The following is a 23,616-nucleotide window of genomic DNA, read 5'->3' as shown; positions in this document are numbered from 1 at the left end:
CTCCTGGGCAGGGAGGGTTGGGGAGAGAATAGGGTGGGGGACACCAACACCCCCCACAGCCATGCAGTCACAGCAAGGAGACAATTTCCATCTCAGCAGGAAGACCCGGTGACAGTCCATGATTAGGGCACCAGCCAACAACTCCAGAAGAAACTGAGCTGGGCTCACTCAGCCTTCAACTTAACTAAAACCAAGGCTTTCAAGTGCTTATCCACTGTTTCTCATCCAGCACCCCCTCCCCCATTTGCAAAAGAAATCATTTTACCAACGAAATTTGTGCCAGGCATATGGCTGGGAAGAGGGCCCATTACAACATGGAGTCAGAGGGGCAGAACGTGGCCATCAGTTCAGCAAGAGCCCAAGCCCACTGCAGAGCTTTATGCAGCACCCCAGCCTGGACCTCAAAAGGTCACAGAGCTTTCTTAGGTTCAAGGGGAGGGTTCCCAACAAGGGGAGAGAGATCCAGGTCCCATCAGTAAGGGCATCAGGCCACCTACCACCCCGCGTTTGTACTGTCCATCAAAGGGTCTGGGCCAGAGCTCACTGAAGACCAAGCAGCAGCCACAACACCCAAGCTGTCTGTGTCTGGGATAAACTGCTCCCTTTGGGGGTTCCCCAGTCAGACACCTCAGAGAACAGGTGGTGGGAATTTCTGTGTTCCCTGCCCATTTGTGCACTGGCCCTGCGTCTGAGAAGGTCCATTCTTCTGAAACCCACTTCCCAGCCCACCCCACCCCCAACATAAATGGAAAACAGAGCACAACTGCGGAGCTTGAATCTAGAAATCAGACAACTGACGACAGTACAGGAGAGCATCAGACAACAAAGAAAGCTTTATTCATCCACACCGTTCCAGAGAAAGGCCGGCTCACTTTAGTATGCTGTCATCTTGGGCTGAAAGGTTCAAAGGAAAATATTCGTGTTATTACATACTCAGGCGATCCAAAAGGACCACTTCGCACGTTCGGTGCTCAACAACCCAGGATCTGGCTACAGTGGAAGCCCAGCTGTGTGTTGCCTCAACTCTTGTCCCTGCGTGCTCTGACTGCAGCCTGCCATGGCAGTCGGTGGGGGACGATGCCTGGTTCTGGTTCTATGGGCCTCTGAGGGTGGCCCATTCCCAAACAACTCCCCTCCAACGCCCAGAGACCTGGGCCTTGCCCAAGGCAAGGTGTCACCGTGTCCCCCCACATCCACAGACCTGCTGCATCTCTCCCTCCCCCAGAGGACCCACTGGCCAGTGCTGGGAGAAAGGAGGCAGCTCCTACCCCTACTGCCGGGCTCGCCTGAAGCAGCACCTGTACGTTTCTAAACCCGGGCAAAGGACCAAACTTTCCGATACGATACACTCAGTCCAGTACCTTCTGCCAGTTCTCTCTCAATCCGTTTCCGTTCATCCTCCTTCTTCTTCTCCTCAGCGGCTATCCTCCTCTCCTCTTCTGCCCGAGGTTTCAGGTAACCTGTGTAAGGAAAGCGTGAATATGGGGAGGTACTTTGAGTGTCTTCACAGAAACACGTAAAAGGAATTTAGTGCCCCGTGAATGCCTGACCCGTGTGCTTCCCACTCCGATCTCTCCGAGTGGGTCAAGGCCTGACTAGAGCTCAGCAGAGTGCACAACCGGGAGGGCAAATGCAGGGGCAGCGCCACCTGACCAGACCGTCTCTGCTCAGCAATCTGGGCCACCCGAGGCTACTCGCATCTGACCACGACACTCCTCCAGCACTCACCTGGCACCCCAGTTTTCAACAAGAACTAGCTGCTTTCCAGCTCCCCCGGGTGCCCAACATAAGAATGCACTTTGGGTCCTAACCACCTGCGCTAATCGCAAAACGACTTACACACCTGCCGCAGCAGTGCTCCGTGGTCAAACTCGCTCGGGTTCCTGGGGCTGGCGCCTCCCAACCCTGTCCCCCCTTGCCCTTCGCTGGGGTTTACGAGATGGCTCTGGAGAGTCCCCCCAACCCCCCCACCCCCCGGCTGTGAGAAGCCCCAGGATTTCCCCTGCCGTCCGCCAAGACAGCGGCACGGCCAGCCGCGGTCACTCACTGTAGCGCTTGGCCCCGTACGCCATGCCGAGGAACAGGGCGGAGTAGCGGCCCAGCTGCGGAGAGAAGTTGGTCAAAGGCGGGGCCGGGGTGCAGGGCGCCGGTCCCGGGGGCGCGGGTCCCGAGGGGTGGGGTTCCCAGCCCGCGGGGTCTGGGCGCTGGACGTTAGTCCCAGGAGCGCGGGGACGGGGGATGCAGGGCGCGGGTCCCGGGGAGGGGGTTCCCAGCCCGCGAGGTCGAGGGCGCAGGGCGGGGGCCCCAGGAGCGTGGGGACCGGGCGGGGGGTGGTGGTGATGCTAGTTCCAAGCCCAAGAGATCGGGGCGCAGGGAGAGAGTCCCGGGAGCGCGGGTCCCGGGGGTGGGGTTCCCAGCTCTCGAGGTACGGGGAGTGGGAGTGGCGGGGTCGCACCCGCGGGAGCGCGGGTCCCGGGTTCCTTGGGGTCGCGCACGTGGAGCCGAGCACCCGGCGACGGCCGCAAACCCTGATTCACCTTGATGAGCGGGGAGACTTGCACAGGCGGCACCATCTTGCCCGTAACCTTCACACCGGAAGCACAATCCGCGGAGGACGCTGCAGGGCCGGGTAAGCTGCGGACGCGTAAAAGCGTACAAGGGCAAACGCATGCGCCGTCGGGGGTGAACAGGACTTGGACTGCGCCCCCCGGTGGACGGAGGTGGAACGCGCCTGCCCGCTAGGCGCGCGGCTCGCGACCAGCTGCGCATGCGCGACTGCGGGAGCCGCAGGTGTAGGTTGGGCCACGGGGGCGGCTTTTGTCAGGGATGTGGAACCTCGGCCTACCCTCCTGTTCCCTGCAGCCCCTGATGTGGTCAGGCCAGGATGACATCAATGGAGCGCGCCCATTATAAGTCCATATATTTGAAAAATATCAGTCAAGCACACAAAGTGTGCTGCATGTGGACCCAGTAGTGTGTCGGCTCTCCAGTCAGGACCGGCGAGTCGAGGAAGGAGCCCCCATTCCCGCCCCGCAGCTGGAGTGCAGCCTTCAGCTACATCCAGGCCCATGACCAACCCAGGTCAGCCACAAGGACTGCCCAGGAAGAGCCCATGGTCCAGTCAGAGGTTTTGGGCTGGGAATCCAGGGTCTGCAGACTGATGTGACCTGAGTGCAGGCCCCCTTGCCCCATGCCTCTTACCTGGTTGGGGTGGGGGAGGCTGTTGTAGCCAACCCCTCTGGACTCAGGCCAGGCTAATCATGGTGGCCTCAGGACCCATTCCTGGGACGGCACTGTCTTCGGTGTCCCTTACGGCTGCCGCCACCCCCCTTACGGCTTCCAGTCCCCCAGTGGAGTAGAGCTTCCTCACTGCAGGATTCTCTCCAGCACAGGGGGCTGGGGTCTTCCTGGGAAGGGCACCCTTGTAGAGCCTGCTCCCTGGTTCCAGCCCTGGGGACCCTGCTGTCCCCAGCTCCAAGGTCCACCTCAACCAGGGCTTCAGGGACCACTGAACCTCCAGATGGGCCCTCCTTCTCTCACCTCTGCTGCTCACGGTGGGCGGGGGAGGAAGCCACACCTGTGAGTCACTGTGTCCCACTCTGAGTTGCTGCTGGTCTCCCCCACTTCTGAGGTTAGCCCTGACAAAGATATGACCAGGTCAGCCACAGGTGTGCAGTGGGGCTACCCAAAGATGGAGCAGTGGTGGTCAGACAGCTTCCCAGCTGTGCTGACTGTGCTGACACATGGTTCCCAAAGCAACCAGGTTTGTGTTGGGGGGAAGGGTGCAAGGGTCTGGCAAGAGAACCACTCATCCCCTGGGCCCTGCGCTGTTCCAGAAGGAAGCTCCCTGAGAACCAGAGCTTAGGGCTCACTAGGGCCCCTGGTATGCCAGAGGGGAGCCCCCTATTCTTCAGTCTTCCAAACCTTCTTGTCTCCAGAGAGAACTTAACTATAAATCTAAAGGGAATGGAATGCAGAGACAAAAAACTGCGTGGCACGAAGCAGTTCAGTATATATGCCTGGAGGGGAGGCCCTTCCAGCCACCTCCAGGGTCCTGGGCCCTTTGCTCTGCAGCTCACTCTGGAGTCCTGGCTCTAGGCCTCCCGCTGAGAAGCTGGAACACTGCCTGCGTTGTTACCTGGGCTGAGGGTGGGAACAGGGAGGCCCATCTTGTAGGGCCACCAGGCTCTTGTCTGAGCTCTCTGAGGACCCCTGCCTGATATCATCCATGGCTGCCTCTGCCGGGCCTGGGGTTGAGGGAAGTCCTTCCCAAGCCCCTCATTGCTCCCTGAGGGTGCTGTAAGCACACATTGACCCCAAAAGGCACAAAATAAACCTCTTCAACCAACATGGGTGTAGCGATGCTGAGTGCACATCCCCCACTCCCACCCCACCCCCACTCTTGCCCTTGAGCATCTAGGCAGATGACCTCAGCTGATAAATATGTTCTTCCTTCCCTGGATATTAAAATAAACAAGACTCCTCAGCAACTCCTGCTTCCAGAATCAAAAATAAGTGTCTCTTGGGCTGAAGGTGAGGCCACGTGTTGGTAGGGGACCACCTAACAATAGCTTCCAGTGGGGCAGGGTAGGATTGGTAGGGGGGACACACAGATACACATGCGCATATACACATGCGGAAGACCCCTGAAGCTGGGGGAGACTCCCTTTGGCCCTGGGCCCTTCCTGAGGGCTAAGGGGGCTCCCATCTGGCTCGGACCACAGGAACCACTGGCTGACACCTCTGCACCTGTCAGGGCCAGCTGTCCACTCTGAATCCTGATATTCTCTCTGGAGCCAGGCTCCGTGGCTATCTTTAGTGCTGCCAGCCCAGGAAACCTCCCCAGGGGCTCTGCCCGTGTCGTCTGGCCTTTCCCACATCAGGGGCCTTCTGAGCACAGATCCTGTATGCCGTCCCTTCTCAGTGTGGTGGTCCCAATCCTCCAGCCCTCCTAGGGTCTCTCCAAGCCTCCCACCATCAAAACCAGCCCAGGTTTCCCACGTTAGTCATGTGTTCTGCCTCTGGAAATCCTCCAGGCAGAATTCCAGGAGCTCCCAGTTCCCCCCTGGTGGGTCATGCCTCTCTAAGGTCGACAGGGTGTCTGTTGTCCCATACTCCGTGCAGGCAAATGGTGGGCTGGCCCTGGGATCACAGAGGTGTCATATGACTGCAGGAGTATGCCCCCGGGGGCAGGACCCCTGCTACGGTGGCACTCACATGTGATGTGGTTCCCAGGTGTGCCCTAGGGGATCCCTGCTGCTGATGCCTCCCCCAAGGTGCAGGTACAAGGGGCTCTGAGGGCTTGTTCTCTGGGTGTGAAATTACAGTCCTGATTGCCCACTTCATTCTGTCCCCAGGCCTTCTCCTAACTCTCACCCTTTCATGCCTCTAGCCTGTACTCCCCACAGCCCAGGACTAGGGCACCCAACCCCTGACCCTGTGCTGACCACTAATATCTATCTACCCCACCACACACAGGCAGCTAGGCCAGCTCCCCTCCCCAGACTCTGCCTGCTGGGCCATAATGTAGTGGGGAAACCTGTCTGAATGCTGGCCCAGGGCCCATCCCATCTGGATGGTCCTCCATCCCAGACATGTTATCTCCACTCTGTGCCAGGTAAGGGGCCACCTGCCAAGGGGAGAGATGGGGCCCCAGTGAAGCAGGGAGGTGAGGGCACACACAGCATGCTTAGAGAATGCCTGATCACCAGCCTCCAAGGCCACTCACAGTGACTTTGGGCAAATCTAGGAAAGGTCCCCCTTCCTTTGTCTCCTGGGTCCACATGCAGGTGGCCCTGAAGAGGCACAGAAAACAGGAGAACAAGGTTCTCGGTGAGGTGCCTGGGAAGCTGGGGCCCCTGCTGAGCCGGGCAAGATGGGGGCATCTGAGTCACCCGCCAGGTGCCAGAGCTCACTCTGCACTTGTCCAGTCCCCAGGGTGGCCCTGGCCTGTCCTTGTAGGGAGCGGAAGCCAGAGTCCGAGCTGTCCTGGGGGACTGGGCAAGAGCTTAAGACGGGCGACCCGGGCAGGGAGGGCACAGACCATCACCTCAGACACATCCAGGCATGGTGAGTGTGGACAGCAGGTCACTGCGGCAGGAGTGGGTGTGAGCATGCCTGCATCTGTACAGGGTGCGCCTTTGCAACTGTGTGTACATGCGTGTTGCCTACATGAGTGTGATTTGTGGGAGTGTGTGTGTGCGCACACGAGTTGAGTTTGTTTCTGTGTGAGGGTGTTCGGTGGGGAAGATCTGTGCCCCATGGCTGCCTCAGGGACATCTACAGTTGGAAGATGAGGGTCCTGGTCTTCACAGTGGAAGGGTCCCTAGACCAGGCCCGCCCACTTGCTGGCCGCCTGCCTGGTCCATTTGCTCCTTGGACGTCCAGGCCCAGCTGGCTTCTGGCCAAGCTCAAGGCAAGCCCTGGGTGCCGTGCTGTCAGGACCTGGCCAGGGCTGCCCTGGCCCAGGCTTGGGGTCCCCCTGGAACCCCTGGTGCCATGGTCCACCCATCCTCTGTGTTGTCTTCCAAAACACCAGCCTGCAGGCCCCTCAGCCTTGGTGTTCTCACATTAGGCCAGCAGGAAGACTAAGAAGAAGGAAGGGGGGGGCCTACGGGCCCAGAGGGCATCATCCAACGTCTTCTCCAACTTCGAGCAGACCCAGATCCAGGAGTTCAAGGAGGTGAGGCTTTGCTTTTGTCCCAGGACCACTCTACCCAGTAACTCCTGCCCAAGGGGTCCCCTGTGAATCGTGATGCAGTTGACCGAAAGACCCTGCATGAGCCTCACGCTGGAGCCAGTGAGAGTAGAAGCCTATCCTAACATGGTGCAACTGGCCTGGGTTTCAGGCATTCACACTAATGGATCAGAACCGAGATGGCTTTATCGACAAGGAGGACCTAAAGGACACCTACGCCTCACTGGGTAGGTGCCGTAGGACAGAACTCCACCACAGCCCGCCTCGGGGTGTCCTTCAGTCCTGGAAAGACTTGCTCTGCACCTGGGCCTTACAGCCTGACCTGACACACACCATTTCCCATGGGCTGCGAGGTGGCGGTCTGGGCCTCCCCTAGGGAGAGAGATCCCTCCCCTAGGGGAGAGATCCCTCTGGCTCGATCAGGTCATCCCAGTGTGGGGTGGGTGGCACAGCTGAAGCACGGGCACCCTGGATGGGAGGCTGGGACCAAAGCTCCAGGGAAGCACTAAGACCCCAGAGGGACACTACTACATAGGGAGGCTTGTCCTCCTTCCCCCAAGCCTGGCAAGGAAGCCCAGAAACAGACTTGGGAGAAGACGCGGAGGGCGGCACATGGTCCTCTGAAGAGCCAAAGGCTGGCCCTTTCTTCTTCAACTTCCCATCTGGGGGCATGTTCTCAGCCTGAGGCAATCCCAGGGGAGAATGGGTAGGTTTCTTTCCTCTGGGCCCCCTTACACTCGAGTAAGCAGATCACAGGTTTTCCTGGGCTACATGCATGACCTCTTCCTCCTCCCCAGCTGCCCATCTTCCCAGGGCTCAGGGTTTGGGTTCTGCTAACATGCAGACCTGGGCCCGCACACCTGGGCCATGTGACACCCCCCCCCCCCACTGGCTCACCTCCCTCCTTCTGGCCTTCCCAGTTTGAGTGATAGAGGTGGGAGACCAACGGGGACAGCGGATGCATCAACAGCAGGACAACCGGGGGGTGTGACATTCCTACCTGGTCTTGTGTTGGTGATAGGCAAAACCAACATCAAGGATGACGAGCTGGATGCCATGCTCAAGGAGGCCTCGGGGCCCATCAACTTCACCATGTTCCTGAATATGTTTGGGGCAAAGCTGACAGGTGAGAGCCATGGGTCCAGGCTCCTCCCTGGCCAGGGGCAGCCCTCAGGCCAGTCTGCCAAGGCACTGTGTTTTGTTAGCTCCTAACACTCAGAAATTCAGATATTTCATATAAAAATGCTGATTTTCAGATTTTTTGAAGAGCCCTAGGACTTGACATTCTGGTACCCACATTCGTGGGTCACACATGTGACCAGCGGGCATGTGAGCTCATCCTTCCTCCCGTCTGCCTAGTGGTGATAACCTGTCTTTCACTCACTGAGCATTCACTCCACCTTTGGGCCTAGGCGGGATTCTGGGGACGCCCAGGCCCCTCAGAGCAGGAGCTGCAGGGTCTCCGCAGTGCTCAAGTGCTGGAGGGACATACAGGCCAAGGCCTGGGATGGCCCAGAGCAGGACTGAAGCCCTAAACAGTTGAAGGCCTTTTGTGGGCAGGTACGGATACTGAGGAGACCATCTTAAACGCCTTCAAGATGCTGGATCCTGATGGCAAAGGCAGCATCAACAAGGACTAGTGAGTGTGGCTACGGGCACCTAGGCAACACCCCTGAGGGATGCCAAGCCCACCTCCCCTCACCTCACCCCAGTCTCCAGGCCTTGGGCTGCCTATCCCCAAGATCCTGAGTCCCTAACTGAGGGCAAAACCAGTCTTGCCCAGACAGTGGCCAGGGAGGTCATCGCCACTTGGACCATCACTGGGTCTTTAAGCCCTTTTGGGGGAGTGGACCTATGTGGTATACCAGGCACTTGCCCCTAACCCCTCAGTCTCCTCCCTGCAGATGGAGCACCCCCCAGGGGTGGTGACCCCAGAGCGTGCAAGTCAGGAAAGACTCCCTGGCAACCACTCCCTGGTGCCCAGGACTCAGACCTTTAGTCAGGCTTCTGAGAGGCCCCTGCGCTGTGAGTGGGTGGGATTGTAGGGTGACCAGACCCCCGCCTTGGGGTATCCCATGGTGGAAAAGCCAACAGTGTGAATTGACCCAAGTCATGGGGCGCTCCTGGGGCCACCCCTCCAGTTCTTCCAGTGCCAATCCATTTCTTCAGTGCAGCCTAATTGGGCTCCTCCCTCCTTTTCCTCAGCATCAAGCGGCTGTTGATGTCCCAGGCAGACAAGATGACCGCCGAAGAGGTTTGGCCTACTCTGCCCTCACCCCACTTCCTTACCCCATGTGCCTCTGGGAAGCTCAAGAATGGGGGGTTTAGCTAGGAGGACTCACTCTGGGCCCCCCCGAGGCTGCAGCATCAGGGTGGGCAGGATATCCCGACCCCACCCCTGGCTCTGCCGTGTGCCCCCCTAACTTCCCTTTCCCCCAACCCCACAAGCAAAAACAACCCTGGACCTGGCTGGAGTTCAGTGTCTGTAATTCACCAGACCATTTTGTTCCTTCCCCTCCTCCCTGGGCCTGACTCCCCCAACCGGACCGGCTTGCAGGTGGACCAGATGTTCCAGTTTGCTACCATCGATGCTGCAGGCAATCTGGACTATAAGGCATTGAGCTACGTGCTCACCCACGGGGAGGAGAAGGAGGAGTGAGGGGCACCTCCCCCATCCCCACCTGGGCTGCAGCCAGTTCAATAAACATGAACCCATAAACCTGTCCGCCAGTGTCTGAGGGGGAGAGGTGTCCACCTGGAGGTGGGAGGATCTGCAGGTGCGGGACTTCTGCCTAGGACTGGGAGAAGTGTCTGCCTTGTTGGAGAGAGTTTGGGGGAGGGCCCATGGGGGTAGAAGTGTGTGCTTGGAACTGGGAGAGGCTGGAGGGGAAGGGTCTCGTAGGTCTGGGAGCATCTGCCTGGAGTGGGAGGATCTGCCTGTAGGGCCCTCCCTCTGCTTTCCCCTCCCAGAGCAGCCTGACCCCACCTGCTGTCCTTGCACTCACTCTGGGAGTCAGTCACTCTGCAGTCAGCAGGGGTCGAGAAAAGGTATGGGTTGGGATTCCTCAAGGAAGCCGTTTCTCATAACTGTCCACTCCAGCCTCAGTCATGCCAGGGGCCCTCAGGACTCTCAATCCATGAGGCTTCCCCTCAGCCCTTGTTTCTCAAGTCAGGTCCATCCCGCATACACTGCTCCTGCACCAGCCACCCTGGGTCTGGCCTGGCCGCTGGGGCACCTGCGGGCCCGGTGGCTGCACCAGCAGTTCTTGCTCTAGCCACAAGGTCTCCCCTAGGCCATCCTGCTGTGCTCTGGGTGTGCCAAGGACTCCAAATCCCTCTGGCACCTGCTGGATACTGTCACCCTGGGACCAGAGCCCACCCCTCCTGGCCACCCCTTCATGTCCCCAGGACCACTTCTTGATGCACTGATGGCTCTTTTGGCTTCCAGAACTCTGCAGGGACCCCTGTGACCTCTCTGCAGGTCCTGAGACCTCCAGCAGCTCAGGGATCCCCCAAACAAGCAGGTAGGGCCAGAAGAATGGCGCTGGGAATGAGTGGCCCCTGCCTGAGCTTCCTACAGTCCATGCTGGAGGTGGTGGGGGCGTGCCCACGTGGAGCCTCAGGGTGTAGCTGCCGGGCGGGGCTCGTGATCCGCAGCCTCTGGGGACGTGTCCTCCTGGATGGAGTGGCTCATGTGGGCCTCAGCCTGTAGGCGCCGGTACCGAGTGTGGAAGAACACCACCAGGAAACAGCTGAAGAGGGCGCACAGGCCAGCCATCAGCAGCATGGACACTGGGGAGACACAGCCCAGCTCTGTTCTGAGGCTCGCTCAAGCAGCCAGAGCTCCCCACCCCTAACCCAGAGCACCCACAGATCTGGTAGAGCTCCAGCTGACCCCACTAGCCATGAGCAGAGAGGGACCTGGAAACATCTGTCCCAGCTCCCAACAGGCCCTGAGGGCATTCACAGACCCAGGTGTGGTGAGCTCCAAGATCCGCAGTATGGGGTCTCCAGATGTGGCCACCTCAACCCCGTCTTTCTTCCCCTGGTCTCATTTCAAAATGACTCACATGTTTCAGACATTGGGCTTTCACCAGGGCCTCAGGCCTACTCCCAGCACAGTGAGCCTTGGACGGGAAAGGTCACCCTCGTTGCCCTCCGACCCCCCGGACCCTTTCCCTGTGGGTGCCCAGTGCATGCAAAGGAGAGTGAAAGGTGCCAAGAGAAAGGGGCCCATGGAGGGGAGGTTCCAGCGCTGGGAGGGAGGTGAGGAAGGCCCAGGCACTGACCTCCTCACTTGTGCTCTGGGGTCTCTATGCAGGTGGGGGCACTCACCTGTCCAGTCCAATGGGCCCTGGCCATCCTGGCAGGTGGAGACAGACGGCTCCGCACGACGCACGGTCAGGGCGGTCAGAAGGACCATGATGAGCAAACCCTCGGCCTGCCTGGACAGACACAAGGCCTTCAGCCCTGCCCTGGGCACTGCTCAGTACTCACAGTGCCACTGGGCTTTCTGAGGCCAGTGTCCTGTTCTGCTCAGCATGGGGCACGGCAGCTAGCCCAGGACTGCACAGCTCAGAACAGTGGCCTTCGCCCTAGCAGGCTGGTTACCCACTGTGTAGCCAGGGCTGGGGTGAGGACAAGGATTCTGGGGTCCCCAGGGAAGCGGTGGAGGGACAGACACTCACCCCAGCACGATGACCAGGCCTGCGGCTGTACCCTCACCTACAGGGAAGGAGCACTCGATCACCAGCTCCATGGCGATGGGCGCCACTGAGAAGCCAAAGAGCCCCAGCAGTGAGCAGATGGCAGCCAGTGCCAAAGTCTGTCCCTGCAGCTGAGACACCTAGGGGGATGGTGAGCCACATGGAGAGATGGGGCACCAGTCAGAGTGTGCAGCACGGACACCCAGCCTCAGCCTGGCCCTGTACCAGCACCCCCTCTCAACTGAGCAGTGAGCAGGGATGGGCCAGTGGCCAGGGTCAGGGACCACCCCAGTGGGCAGTGCCTAAGCCTGAGAAGGTTGAATTTCTGCTTTGACCCATCTTTCAGCTGCCCTGTCCCAGAGCATCCCACTTACACCCCTGTAGGGTGGTCTTGGTTCAAGGGGACTCTCACCAGCGCAAAGGCCACGCAGACTATGGAGGTCAGACAGAAGCCAATCTTGACAACTTCAGTAAACTGTTTGGTCCGGTCCACATACAGGCTGAGAACCAGTGCCCCCAGGACTCCAAACACAATGAAGAGAGCCCCGCAAAGGCCTGCAAATTCCTGGAGGACAGGAGGTCAGGGATGCCCCATCATTGGGTCACGGTGATACCAGGGCCCCAGAAGGACCCCATCCTCAGGGTGTATGCCATAACCGAGAAGCCCACAGCAGGGTGACATGGAAAGCTCAGCTGCATGGTTAGCCATGAGTGAGTGGTGGCACGTCCCCCCAGGTGCCTCTTTCCTGTGGCACCCCACGCCAGGAACCCAACAGTTGCTAAAGGAAAAGGCACTGAGGGGTGCCCGTGTGCTGCTCATGAGTTTGGAACATACCAGGCCTGAATCCCACACCCAGGGCCGATGCCAGGCAGCAGAGGGCAAGGCCAGAGATGCTATGAGCAGAGCAAGGCCCTCCCAATCTCCAAATATCAGAAGACGACCATTCCCTGGAGACCCGCAGGGTTGGGGCCAACGTGGGTGGCGCAGTGGGAAAGATAGTGAAAAGAGCCACACAAAATCCCAGCACATCTCTGGGCACTGCCACCACCCCTCCCCAAGGCCACGACCCCACGATCAGACTGCATCTGGCACCCAACACAACGTTTCACACACAACCTCTCAATACCACCCATAAGAGGAGGTTACTCTATTCAGGCATGGAAACCCAGTGTTTGGGGCAGTCTTCAGGGTACTAGCAATGGCCCCCAAGCCCCATCCTTGCACAGGAGAGGGGGCTGGGTGGGGCCAGCACTCACGTTGGAGTAGCCCTTCACACAAAGGACCTGCTCCAGGAGAACCGAGAAGCTGGAGAAGATGCCGATGCCGCCTCCGAAACACACGGCCAGGATGATATAGGCTCTGTTCCGCAAGAGCTGGAGGGGAAGGCACCACTCAGCCCAGGAGCGAGTAGGATGCTGGGGATACCCCAGCAGGGCTTGTCCTAACCCCCTTCCCTCCTCAGTCTTCTCCCCCCACCAGGTCACCCCAGCCCTGGATCCCACAGCACTAACCAGCTTCAACCCATCCAGGAACTTCTCTGAGGTAGAGTGGGCGGCCCCTGCAGAGGGTGGGCTGGGAGGCACACTCTCCCAGAGGCAGGCAGTGGCCAGGAGACAGGCGAGGCCAGCAGGTATGATATAGATGCCCAGCTGCGGAGAGGGCATACGTGAGTGTGTGCACGTGTGTGTGTGCACTCACACATGCACATCAGGGCTTCACACCCACTGTTCTGGGCACACTGCCTCCCTTGCCAGCCATCCCTAGGCAGACAAAGGCAAGCCCCAGGGCCTGCTTTGCCCTGCTTCCTCTAGAAACCAGGCTTTCAAAATATCCCCCACAGATGACTCCCACAGTGACACCCTTAGCCCGATCCTCTCCCTGGGCCCCAGATTCACCCATCCAACCGCTGACTGACCCTTTCTGCCTGTCTTTGTGAAGCACCCCAACACATACTGAGCTGCACCCCCCAAACCTGGCCTGAGCCTACGCCAACCCAGCCAAGTAGCTCCCTACCTGCACAGTGCAGCCACATATTTGGCTCCCTGAATCTCTGGACCAGGTCAAATCGCTCTCCCTTTGACACTCCCAGAGCTGCCATCACTCAATGCCAACCACCTGCCACCTGCACTGACTCTCCCCTCCACCCTTCCCTTGCTCAGCAGACACACTGGCCTCTGGCTGCAGCCCCTAACCCTCAACCTCACATCCACCTCAGGCATGTGAAAAATCCTGTGGGCACCAAGTGTAGTTGCCAATGTGGTCACAGGGAGGGACAGGGGCACACTCTCAGACAGGTGTGGGCACACTTGTACATGCACATGCACATACCACATAAACACACATGTATGCACATGCAAGCCCACCACGCAAACACATGCACCACATACATGCACACATACCTATGCACGTGTGAGACCACCGTGCACACATATGCACCCCACACATGCACATACACCTATGCACGTGTAAGCCCACCGTGCACACACATGCACCACACACACACGTGCACACACCTATGCACATGCAAGCCCACTGTGCACACACATGCACCACACACACGTGCGCACACACCTATGCATATGTAAGCCCACCATGCACACACATGCACCACACACATGCACACACACCTATGCACACACATGCACTACATACCCACACACACCTATGCACATGCAAGCCCACCGTGCACATACAAGCACCACACACACGTGCGCACACACCTATGCATATGTAAGCCCAGCATGTACACACATGCACCATACACAGGCACACACACCTATGCACATGTGAGCCCACTGTGCACACACATGCACCACACACACCCACACACACCTATATACATGTGAGCCCACCGTGCACACACATGCACCACACACGTACCACACACTTGCACACATGTATGTATATACGAGCTCACCATGCAAACACATGCACCACACACATACACACATGTATGTATATATTAGCCCATCATGCATACACATGCACCACACCTGTATGCACATGTGAGCCCACCATGCACACATGCACCACACACAAAGGCACACGCATGTGTACATGTACCTCATGAGCTCCCTCACCATCAAAGGGATATCCTTCTCCTTCTTCACCAGGGCAGGTGATAGCAAGTTGGCCACCAGGATGCCCAAGGGGTTTGCTGGATGGACAGATGGAGACACATGTCTGCTCAGCAATGGCCAGGCCTGGTCTCCAGCCCACAGCCAGGGCCCTTTGCCCTCCAAGAGCTGGGAGTGCAGAGGTGCCACAACCCCCAGAAGACCATCAGCCTCACCCCTGTCACTCACACATGGTGCCGATCATGTTGGCTGTGGCTCTCTGGTGCTCCGGGAACCATAAGGCAGCCAGCTTGGCTGGAGAGAAGATGACCAGGGTCTGTGCCAGAGCACAGAGGCTCTGCCCAGCCATGAGGAAAGCAAATGGGTCCTGGATCTCGATGAACAGGACGGGCAGGGTTCTGAACACACTCCCAAAAAAGTTCAGCCACGCACACACGATGGTCTGCAGGGACAGGGACAGGGACAGAGCACTGCCTGGCCAGCCCAGACACCCCACCCGCACCCTGACCACTGCCTTGCCACCCAAATGACTCTGCCTGGAGACCCCCCGGGGAGGAAGCAATGGCTCTTGAGCCCTTCCTTACTCAAGGACCCTGCCCCATCTAAGAGACAGCCCTGGCTTGGTTTCCAACTCACTGCCCAGCGGAGCCCAACAGAGTCCAGAACCCAGATGGCCACCACGCCGGACGGGATGGACGCCACAAGGTAGATTAGCGAAAGCCAGTTGATCTGCTTGGTGGAGAGGAAGAAGTGGTGGGCAATCGTGTCGGCCACGGGAGCGAAGCTGAGCCACAGCTGTGGATACACACTGGTGTCAGTCCCGGGGCCGGGCACCACAGAAACTACAGCCACCCGCTGTCCCAGGCTTGGCCAGCCAGCCTGAGGCAGAGAATGTCCAGCAGTCCCATAAGGGTCAGGCTCTTCACCCAGTCACCTCTGAGGGAATGTACCAGGTGGCAGGGGTGCGGGGGTCAGAAAGACAGTGTGCCTGGAATGTGGAGCAGATCATCCCGCAGACATGGTCTTGGCGGGTAGACAGAGGCCGAAGACCCAAGCAGAGCCTAAAGGACTGGGAGTCCTGCCAAGACGAACCCTCTAAGGAGAAGGCCCAGAGGAATGTCAGTGACAGGCAGAGGACTGCAGGGGGAAGGAAAGCTCTATGTGGTGAGTGGGCATGAAGGCCAAGTGCTGGATGGCATTGGGGCCCAGGAGGCTAGAAAAGGAGATCCTGATGAGGGGAGCCAGTGGCCCAGCCACCTCAGTCACACAGGTGTGTAGATTGCCCAAATGGCTGGGCAGAGGAACACATTTTGGGGGAAGGGGGACACTCAGTGTCTGTGGTTGAACATCCCGGTAGTTAAGGGTAGGAAGCAGGGTGGGTTTGGAGCCATTGAAGGGATAGTGGAAGGGATGTTTCCATGGCGGGGAAGGAGGATAGAAAGAGGCCCAAAAGGTATCTCCAGGTTGTCTAGAAACTCAGAGTCCCAGGTGGAAACCCCTGGATTGTGTGTTGGCCCTGCCCAAGGCCCGCCCACCTTCCTACAGGAGACCCAAGTGTTTGGGAGGTAGACCCTCCCTGACAGTGTAACAGGTGACATTTCCCACCCTCAGGTGCTGTCAAACACTGGGACTTTTAACCCCACAGACCTTCAGCAAACAATACATTTAATTAGGTCAGTGGGGAAGACTTCCTGGTGGAGGTGAGACACTGTCTCCTCCCTGAAGGATGATGGGTGAGAAGAGGGGCTCTCCAAGGCTTATAAGGAGAGAGATGCGAAGCAGGTCAGGGAGGGACCAAAGACAAGGGTACCACAAATCAAAGTCCACCATCAATGCAACTCTGCGAGACACAGGAATGCAGGAGCTGGCCCCAGGACCACACCCTCCGTGGTGAGGCTTGCTGACCCAAGCAGATACTGACTGCAGGCCTCACATGACAAAGAACTTGAGCAAGAGCTGCCTTTTCTTCCTTTTTTTTTTTTAGGGACAAAGCAGAGGACAGCTCTTCCAGGTGCAGAAGGAGACCCCATGCAGGTCCCGCTGCTTCCTGCCCAGCCTGATCTAGCAGAGAGGGCTCAGTATCCGTTCTCTAACCCTGCCCTGCCGAGCCAAGCCCGTTCCTTGTTCCTCCCCAAGTCTGTGGCCGGCAGAGCAGAGATGGGTCTGAACTGTGCCAGGTAACATGAGGACAACAGTATGTCCCCAGCGCACAAGAATTCCCTTCAACCTTCTCCAGCCCTGCCAGGTAACCCCTCACCTCCCTTTGAGCGTGCTCATAGTTGCTCCACATGCTGGTTCCTGCTCAGACTACTGGGCAGTCTCCTCCCTCCCCTTTGGGGTCTCACTCCAGGCACTGTTCCACCTACCTCTGACACTGCCCTCTCAGAACGTGGGAACTGTGGCCACCCAGCTGCAGACCAAGTACACGAGTAGACTTGGCTGGGGTGAGCCTGATGGTCAGTGCTCACTGTAGTGACCACAGCAGGGATCACCATTCCTGGTGAGAGTCCCGTTTGCTCCATAGTAACTCGTGGACCAAAGGGGAGTAAGCAAGATGCTGTCTCAGTGTCCAAGGAAGTTCTAGAAGCCACTCACCACACCCATGCACTCTCAGACTCATCAAAGCCATTTTAGGGGCTGAAAGAGACCCCTGCTCTGTGTCCTTAGACCACTGCACCAAAAACCAATTCTGGCTTTCTAATCAGCTACACAGGGACCTGGTGAGAAGCCACAGAAAAAAAAAAAGAGGTTTCCAGAGTCATAGGAGACTTCAGGCCAGGCCATGGATACCACCTGTCCCAGCACAGGGCCGGCTCTCCATACCCAGGCCAGTAAGGAAAGGAGGGAAAAGGCCCTGATCGGTGCGGAATAACACCCAGGAGTACTTGCTGCTCAAGAACCCCCAAGGCAGCGTCTGCCCAGAATGTCCACACCTGCCTGCCCATCCCTGCTCATGAGTCTGCACTTCCCAATTGTCCCTCGGCCACTCACAGCCTCCCCCAGCTGTGGAGCCTGCTGCCAAGGTAGCTGTTCATTACATGATTACCTGATGGCCAAATGTGCCTGACAAGTCACATAAGCTGTGATTAGCTGTGTGGTCGTGTACAGGTTCCTTCAGGCACACACAGGAGGCAGAGCAGGCAGCGTGGTGTGGGACAGCACTGCAGTTTGACCCCATGAGCAGGTGGCCATGTGAGGGTCAGGTGTGGGAAAGCTGGCTCCAAACCCCTGTCCATTCAAGTGCAGATGGGTATCTGTCCAAGGGGCAAGGGGCTAGGGCAGCAAAAAGCTCACCCCCACTGAGCCCACTGTTTGCGATAGGCTGGGGAAGGAGGGGCCCAAGGCCCTAGGCAGTACAACCTGGGGGATCAGAGCGAGTTGGGGACAAGCAGGTTGGGGAGCTGGGTCCCCAATAACTGGCAGATCCTGTTCTCAGTGGCTGATCAACTGGTCTCAGGGCTGAGTGGCTGCCAGCAGTGGGAACCATTCTAGAACAGGTAACCGGTCACTGGAGACCCCAACTGGGGAGCTATAGAGAGACTGGGCATACAGATAAGGAAGCCCCACAAGCCAAGTCAGAAATGCAGTGAGGACCTTCAGGGCACAGGTGAGCAAAGGCGGCTGGGCCCTGCCCTGCCTTGTGGGAGTGGGTGGGGTGGGGAGTCTGGAGAGGGAGGGCAGGAGCCGGGTCTGAGGCCTGCTGCCAGGTGTTGGGTCTTCCAGGAGGGTGGGGTAACTGGAAGACCCCTTTTCGGCTATGCCAGTGACTCTCCTGTCCTCCGACGCAGGAGAGGGAGTGTTTCAAAACACTGTGGGTCACAGGAAAGAGGCTCTGCCACCACGAGGACAGACGCTAACCCCTTTTCTCCCTGTGCAGCCAGGAGAAGGGGCCCTGTGCTTCCGCGCCTGCTGGGGTCTCCCGGTCCTGCACTCCCAGCGGTCCCGCCGCCCAGTCCTTGCAGACCGAGCACCCTGGGCGCACTGGGACAACGGCAGGTGGGAGGAGCGCGAAGACTCGGACCCGGGTCCCCGCTCGGCCCGCCTCCGCCCGCGCCCGCGCCCGCAGGCCGCCCCAGACCCTGTACCGTGGCGTTGGAGAAGTTCAGCAGGCTGAGCACCAGCAGGAAGACCCAGCGGCGCGCGTAGGCGCGGTAGCCCAGCAGCGCGCCCAGGGCCGAGGTCGCGTCGGCGCCGGGTCGGTCCTCCTCCTCTCCCGCCATCGCCGGCCGCTCCTTTGGCCCGACTGAGCAACTCGGCGCCTGGGCGAGGACCGCCCTGGGAGGTGGTGCCAGGCGCGGGGCGGGGCGGGCCGCGCGGGGTCAGTACCAGCCCCTAGGGCAGGACGAGGTTGGACCCTCCTCCATTAGCCAGCCAGAAAGGAAATCTCTGCCCCAGAAACAGGCACAAAGTGTCCTGGTAGGGGCCAAACAGGTCACGATCTCTGTGGTCGTTGAGGTGGACGCGCGCACGTGGGTGGGTACAGGAGGTAGGGGGACATCGGTAAAGTTATTCAACCCCGCAAAAGGTCCGCATTTCCTGGAAAGGGCGTGGAAAGGTCCCCTCCACCACCACCTCCCCCAATTCCCGCTGTCCAAACAAGGCACCAGGAGCAGCAGGAAGCCAGCTTGGAAGAGGAGGCTATAGGCAGTTTGCAAAGAGCCTCCAGTCCAGACTAGTCATTAGATTGGGCCCTGTGGTGAACAGAGGTGGTGCTGGCCAAGGGGGAAGCGGAGTCCAAGGCCAGCCTGTCCTGCCCAGGAGAAGGGCAGTGTCACAAGGGTAAAACTGGGGGCAGTCAACCTCCACCGCCAGTTGTCAGTTGCAGTTGACAACTGAGGAAACAGCCCAGGCACAGTGGGGAGAGAACTGAGAGCTGGAAGGCAGAGAGGAGGGAGTGTCAGCCGACTCTTTCACAAGAACTACCCTGTGGGTGGACAGCCTCCTCTCCAGCTTGCTCCCCACCCAGGAGTCCACTGCAGACAGCTCTTCTACTCTCCAAATAATACTCTCCCTAAAGTCACCTGTGACCTCGATGCTGCTGACATAAATGGACATGATACAGGCCTGGCACTCTTGTCTTTCTCCACCTCTGACTCTCCCGTTCAGCTGGGGGCCGGGGGCCTCCTCCCCATCCCTAGGGCTCTTCTGAGGAGTAGGCAGCTCAGTAAGGTCACAGTTACATGTCTACAGGCTAACAATGAAATGTGGAAATGAAAATTAAAGACACAATACCGTTTACAATTACTTCAGATAGTTAAATACTTGGGTCTGTAAAAGTTTATAAAAGAAAACCTCGACAAAAATGGAGTCCAGATGCATGAGCTCTCATGTTGTACCATTCAATGTCAAAAATTGCCAGTACAGGGGGCACCTGGGTAGTTCAGTGGGTTGGGCTGCTGCCTTCGGCTCAGGTCATGATCTCGGGGTCCTGGGATCGAGTCCCACATCGGTCTCTCTGCTCAGCGGGGAGTCTGCTTCCTCCTCTCTCTCTCTGCCTGCCTCTCTGCCTACTTGTGATCTCTCTCTGTCAAATAAATAAATAAAAAATCTAAAAAAAAAAAAAAAAAATTGCCAGTACAGACCCTAACAGAAGAATTGTTAATAGGAGAGAATCATCAGTTACATGCCAGAAGAGGAAACAATGTGCATTGCATCTCCTGCAAGAAATTAACCACCCCTGCAGCTCAGCCCATGAGAAACTGCCATCATGGTAGTCTCTTGCCTTTCTCCAGTGGACTTTTATTCCCAACAACCCCTCCCAACTTCCTCCTCCTTCTCTCTCTCTCTTTTTAAAGATCTTGTTTATTTGACAGAGAGAGACATAGCGAGAGAGGGAATACAAGCAGAGGGAGTAGAAGAGGGAGAAGCAGGGTTCCCATGGAAGCAGGGAGCTCAATGTGGGGCTTGAACCCAGGACCCTGGGATCATGATCTGAGCTGAAGGCAGACGCTTAACAGCTGAGCCACCCAGGTGCCCTCCTCCTTCTCTTTCAAAAAACATTTCCTTTCCTTTGTGTGTTGGACTAGCCTATGATTTTGGCTGCAGCTTTCTTGTCCTGCATTGCAATTCTTTGCTATTGCTGAGTAAACTCTTTTTTCTTTTTGTGGTAAAATAACTGACCTTTATTTTTAAAGTCAACAGGTATAAACTTAGCAAACTCTACACAGGACTTATATGTTAAAAATTATACAACATAAGTGAAAGAAATCAATGAAGACCTTAAAAAAAGGGAGAGATATACCATGTTCATGGATTGGAAGATTCAACACAGTAAAAATGTCAGTTCTCCCCAGACTGATCTATAGATCTAATACAGCGCCTATCAAAAGGGTTTTGTAAACATAAACTGGGAAAAAATATTTGCAAGCCACATATCCAACAAAGGACTGGTATATAGGATATATAAAAAGTCCTCAAAACCCAACTGTAAAAAAAAAAAAAAAAAGAAAGAAAGAAAGAAAAACAAAACAAAAGTCCAATTAGCAAAAGACAGGAAGAGACATCTCACTGAAAAGAATATACAAATGACAAGTGATGATGAATGACTAACATCACTAGCTATTAAGAAAATACAAATTAAGGGCGCCTGGGTGGCTCAGTGGGTTAAGCCGCTGCCTTCGGCTCAGGTCATGATCTCAGGGTCCTGGGATCAAGTCCCACATCGGGCTCTCTGCTCAGCGGGGAGCCTGCTTCCCTCTCTCTCTCTCTCTGCCTGCCTCTCTGTCTACTTGTGATTTCTCTCTGTCAAATAAATAAATAAAATCTTTAAAAAAAAAAGAAAGAAAATACAAATTAAAATCAGAGTGAGGTACCATTACATACCTTTCAGAATGGCAGAAAGAAAAATCAATGACATCATGCTGGTGAAGTTATGGGTAACTCAGTTACCTATCCACTGCTGTTAAGAATGTAAATGGTACAGCCACTGCAGACAACAGGCCCACAGTTTCTTATAAAACTAACATGCAATTATCATACAACCCAGCAGTTGCATTCTGGGGCATTTATCCCGGAAAACTAAAAACTTACTTTCAACAAAAATCCATACCCAAATATTGCAGCAGCTTTATTTGTGATACCCCAAAACTGAAAACAACTCACTTGCTTTTTAGTGAGCACATGGTTAAGCCAACCATACTGCATCCACAGCATGGACTGGGACTCAGGGAGAATGCCCTGTTCATACACAAAGCGGTCTGCAGAATCTCAGGGTAATTATGCTGAGTGGGGAAAAAAATCCAAGTTCAGAAAGTTACATACTATGTAATCTATCACCCTCAAAGGGAAACTGCCAGTTATTTTACCAGCAAAAAAAATGGGTTTATTTGGGAATAGCAGAGAATCACGGTCCAGGGCAAGCAACCTACAACAAAACCAAAGGCTAGTCTGGGAAAAGAGAGGAAAGAGGAAGTTGGGAGGAAAACAGAAAGTCCTTTGGGGTAAAACTGGGAGGTGGAAATGTACTGGCTTCTCATTGGCTAGGCTGTTGCTGGGGGAGGCGGAAGCTTTCCTCCCGCTGGGATAAAGTTGTAGCTACAGTGGCACTGATTTACTTTCAAAGTCCCTCTCTTTTTGCTGGGTCTTCACCTGTAGAGCCTCCCTATTCCATTTTAGTGAGGGTCCCCTTTATTAATATGCACAAATTCCACTTGTTGACACTTTTGAAAAGATAAAATTTTAGAAGTGGAGAGCCTATCAGTGGTTTGAAGAGGGAGCGGGAGGGAGATGGGGTCCTCCTGGCGATGGAAATAGTCTTTACTGTAGCAGTGGGAAGGAGTCTACTAGTCTACTGTGACACAGCCTTGTGACGTCCGCGTAAGCAAAACTGGAGAAATCTAAGATGGCCATTCATCCGTGTTGGTGTCATGGCTGGATTATCATGCGGTTGTGTTTTGAAGATGTTACCTTTGGGGGGAACTGGGCAAAGTGTACAAGGAATCTGTTTTACATCTTACACCTGCTTTTGAATCTATAATTATCGCAAAATAAGTTTGATTTTAAAAACTCACATAACATGGAAAGCACACTCATTTGGAAACAACTTTCTCCACTCTCACACTTTATTTAAATTTGGGCGAGTAACTTCAGCATAAGCATTTAAGCTGCTTAAGTTTTGAATCGAGGTAAAGCACCATCCATGAAGGGTCATTCCACACCCAGAATCCATCAGCACACCGCTGGGACCACTATATCTTGAAGAAATCCTTCAGTGATCTCCACCCAGGGTCTTCCTTTAAAAATGATGTTTAAAGGTTTGTTTAAAAAAATTTTTTTAAATAAAGGTTTGTTTAAAATAACATCTGACACACAATTATGACTAAATCTTTCTTCCAATTTTTTATCTCCTTTTTTCTTAAGCAAGTACAGACTCCCATTAGCATCCCAAAGTAGCATTAATCAAGGCTTTATCAGGCCACTGTGTCTTCCCCAAACAATATCTTGTTCAAAATTAAGCAAATGAGAGCAGTCCCTTTGCCAAGAATGGAGCCCAGGAACACCTTCTTCGCTGAGGATATTGGGGAAGAAATCTCACCTCAGATGATGAGATGCTCACAATCCATCCTGCTTGTTTGGTTTTTACTCAGCTTTTATCTGCTTCTCTCAAGAGTATGTCAGCTGTTTGAGGGCAGGAGCCAGTCTGTCCATTCCTGAATCCCTGGAACAGGCTGGGGCCAGCACACACCAGTGGAAGAAGAGACAAGTGTGTGGGATGGGTGACCTCTCTGCCTTGCCCCTGTCCTGTCCAGCAGGTTCTCCACAGGGTGGCTCACTCCCCCCACCCTGCCCTGCAATGTGCATCCTGGACATGAGCCTCTGAGCCTTCAGATTCCAGACGCACACCCTCCCACTCACATCTTTACTCACTTCTACCCCATGCTGATTTCCCCAAGTTCACGGCTGCTGAAAGCCCCCACGCATCAATGCTGCACCACAGCAGGGAACCGAGTAAGCAAATCTGAGTCTAGATTCTCAGACTGCCTCAAAAAGGATGCTGTGACTTCAGCCTTATCCATATGGGTGGCCCATCAGGGAGTTTGCACTGGAATGTGAACCTGTTTCGTTAGAGGAAGAAAGTCTCTGGTCACTGTGGTCTGCGTTCCACCAGAGAAAAGCCCCTTGGGGTTGCCTCCTCCT

The 23,616-nt window shown here is 56.1% G+C and overlaps 3 protein-coding genes and 1 long non-coding RNA gene across 16 annotated transcripts; 1 reads left to right on the top strand and 3 right to left on the bottom strand.

The window, feature by feature from the left end:
• Positions 1-815: 815 nt before the first annotated feature.
• Positions 816-2,737, bottom strand: ATP5ME (ATP synthase membrane subunit e). Its single transcript, XM_082727226.1, has 4 exons — positions 2,538-2,737; positions 2,048-2,102; positions 1,362-1,460; positions 816-894 (listed from the first exon to the last, which is right to left on the bottom strand). Exons 1-4 carry the CDS (start codon positions 2,571-2,573, stop codon positions 869-871), a joined length of 216 nt encoding a protein of 71 aa, XP_082583352.1. The 5' UTR covers positions 2,574-2,737; the 3' UTR covers positions 816-868.
• A 3,306-nt stretch (positions 2,738-6,043) lies between these two features.
• On the top strand, positions 6,044-9,356 carry MYL5 (myosin light chain 5; the record flags this gene model as incomplete). The annotated part of the gene is made up of 7 exons (XM_082727225.1): positions 6,044-6,069; positions 6,575-6,682; positions 6,849-6,924; positions 7,719-7,823; positions 8,258-8,336; positions 8,903-8,951; positions 9,255-9,356. Exons 1-7 carry the CDS (start codon positions 6,067-6,069, stop codon positions 9,354-9,356), a joined length of 522 nt encoding a protein of 173 aa, XP_082583351.1. The 5' UTR covers positions 6,044-6,066.
• On the bottom strand, positions 9,168-18,756 carry SLC49A3 (solute carrier family 49 member 3). 13 transcript variants are annotated; one of them, XM_082727214.1, is made up of 11 exons: positions 18,567-18,704; positions 17,528-17,735; positions 15,118-15,276; positions 14,710-14,923; positions 14,485-14,561; positions 12,916-13,053; positions 12,661-12,777; positions 11,816-11,968; positions 11,386-11,543; positions 11,033-11,142; positions 9,168-10,489 (listed from the first exon to the last, which is right to left on the bottom strand). In XM_082727214.1, exons 2-11 carry the CDS (start codon positions 17,657-17,659, stop codon positions 10,317-10,319), a joined length of 1,431 nt encoding a protein of 476 aa, XP_082583340.1. In that variant the 5' UTR covers positions 17,660-17,735; positions 18,567-18,704; the 3' UTR covers positions 9,168-10,316. The 13 variants fall into 13 exon arrangements, 9 of the variants coding, with proteins under 9 accessions (XP_082583340.1, XP_082583342.1, XP_082583343.1 ...); XR_014310750.1 differs by lacking the exon at positions 17,528-17,735 and having other exon boundaries at positions 11,033-11,138; positions 18,567-18,754; XR_014310751.1 differs by lacking the exon at positions 17,528-17,735 and having other exon boundaries at positions 11,423-11,543; positions 18,567-18,754.
• Positions 18,757-22,523: 3,767 nt separating this feature from the next.
• LOC309862854 lies at positions 22,524-23,437 on the bottom strand. The gene is made up of 3 exons (XR_014310753.1): positions 23,347-23,437; positions 23,015-23,147; positions 22,524-22,712 (listed from the first exon to the last, which is right to left on the bottom strand). It is a non-coding gene; the product is annotated as an uncharacterized lncRNA (long non-coding RNA).
• Positions 23,438-23,616: the final 179 nt, after the last annotated feature.

Source organism: Mustela nivalis (genome assembly GCF_964662115.1).
Source record: "Mustela nivalis genome assembly, chromosome: 4".
In the NCBI taxonomy this organism is placed as follows: Eukaryota; Metazoa; Chordata; class Mammalia; order Carnivora; family Mustelidae; genus Mustela; species Mustela nivalis.
The sequence above is the reverse complement of the archived record's forward strand: the minus strand, read 5'-3'. Positions and strand labels throughout refer to the sequence as shown.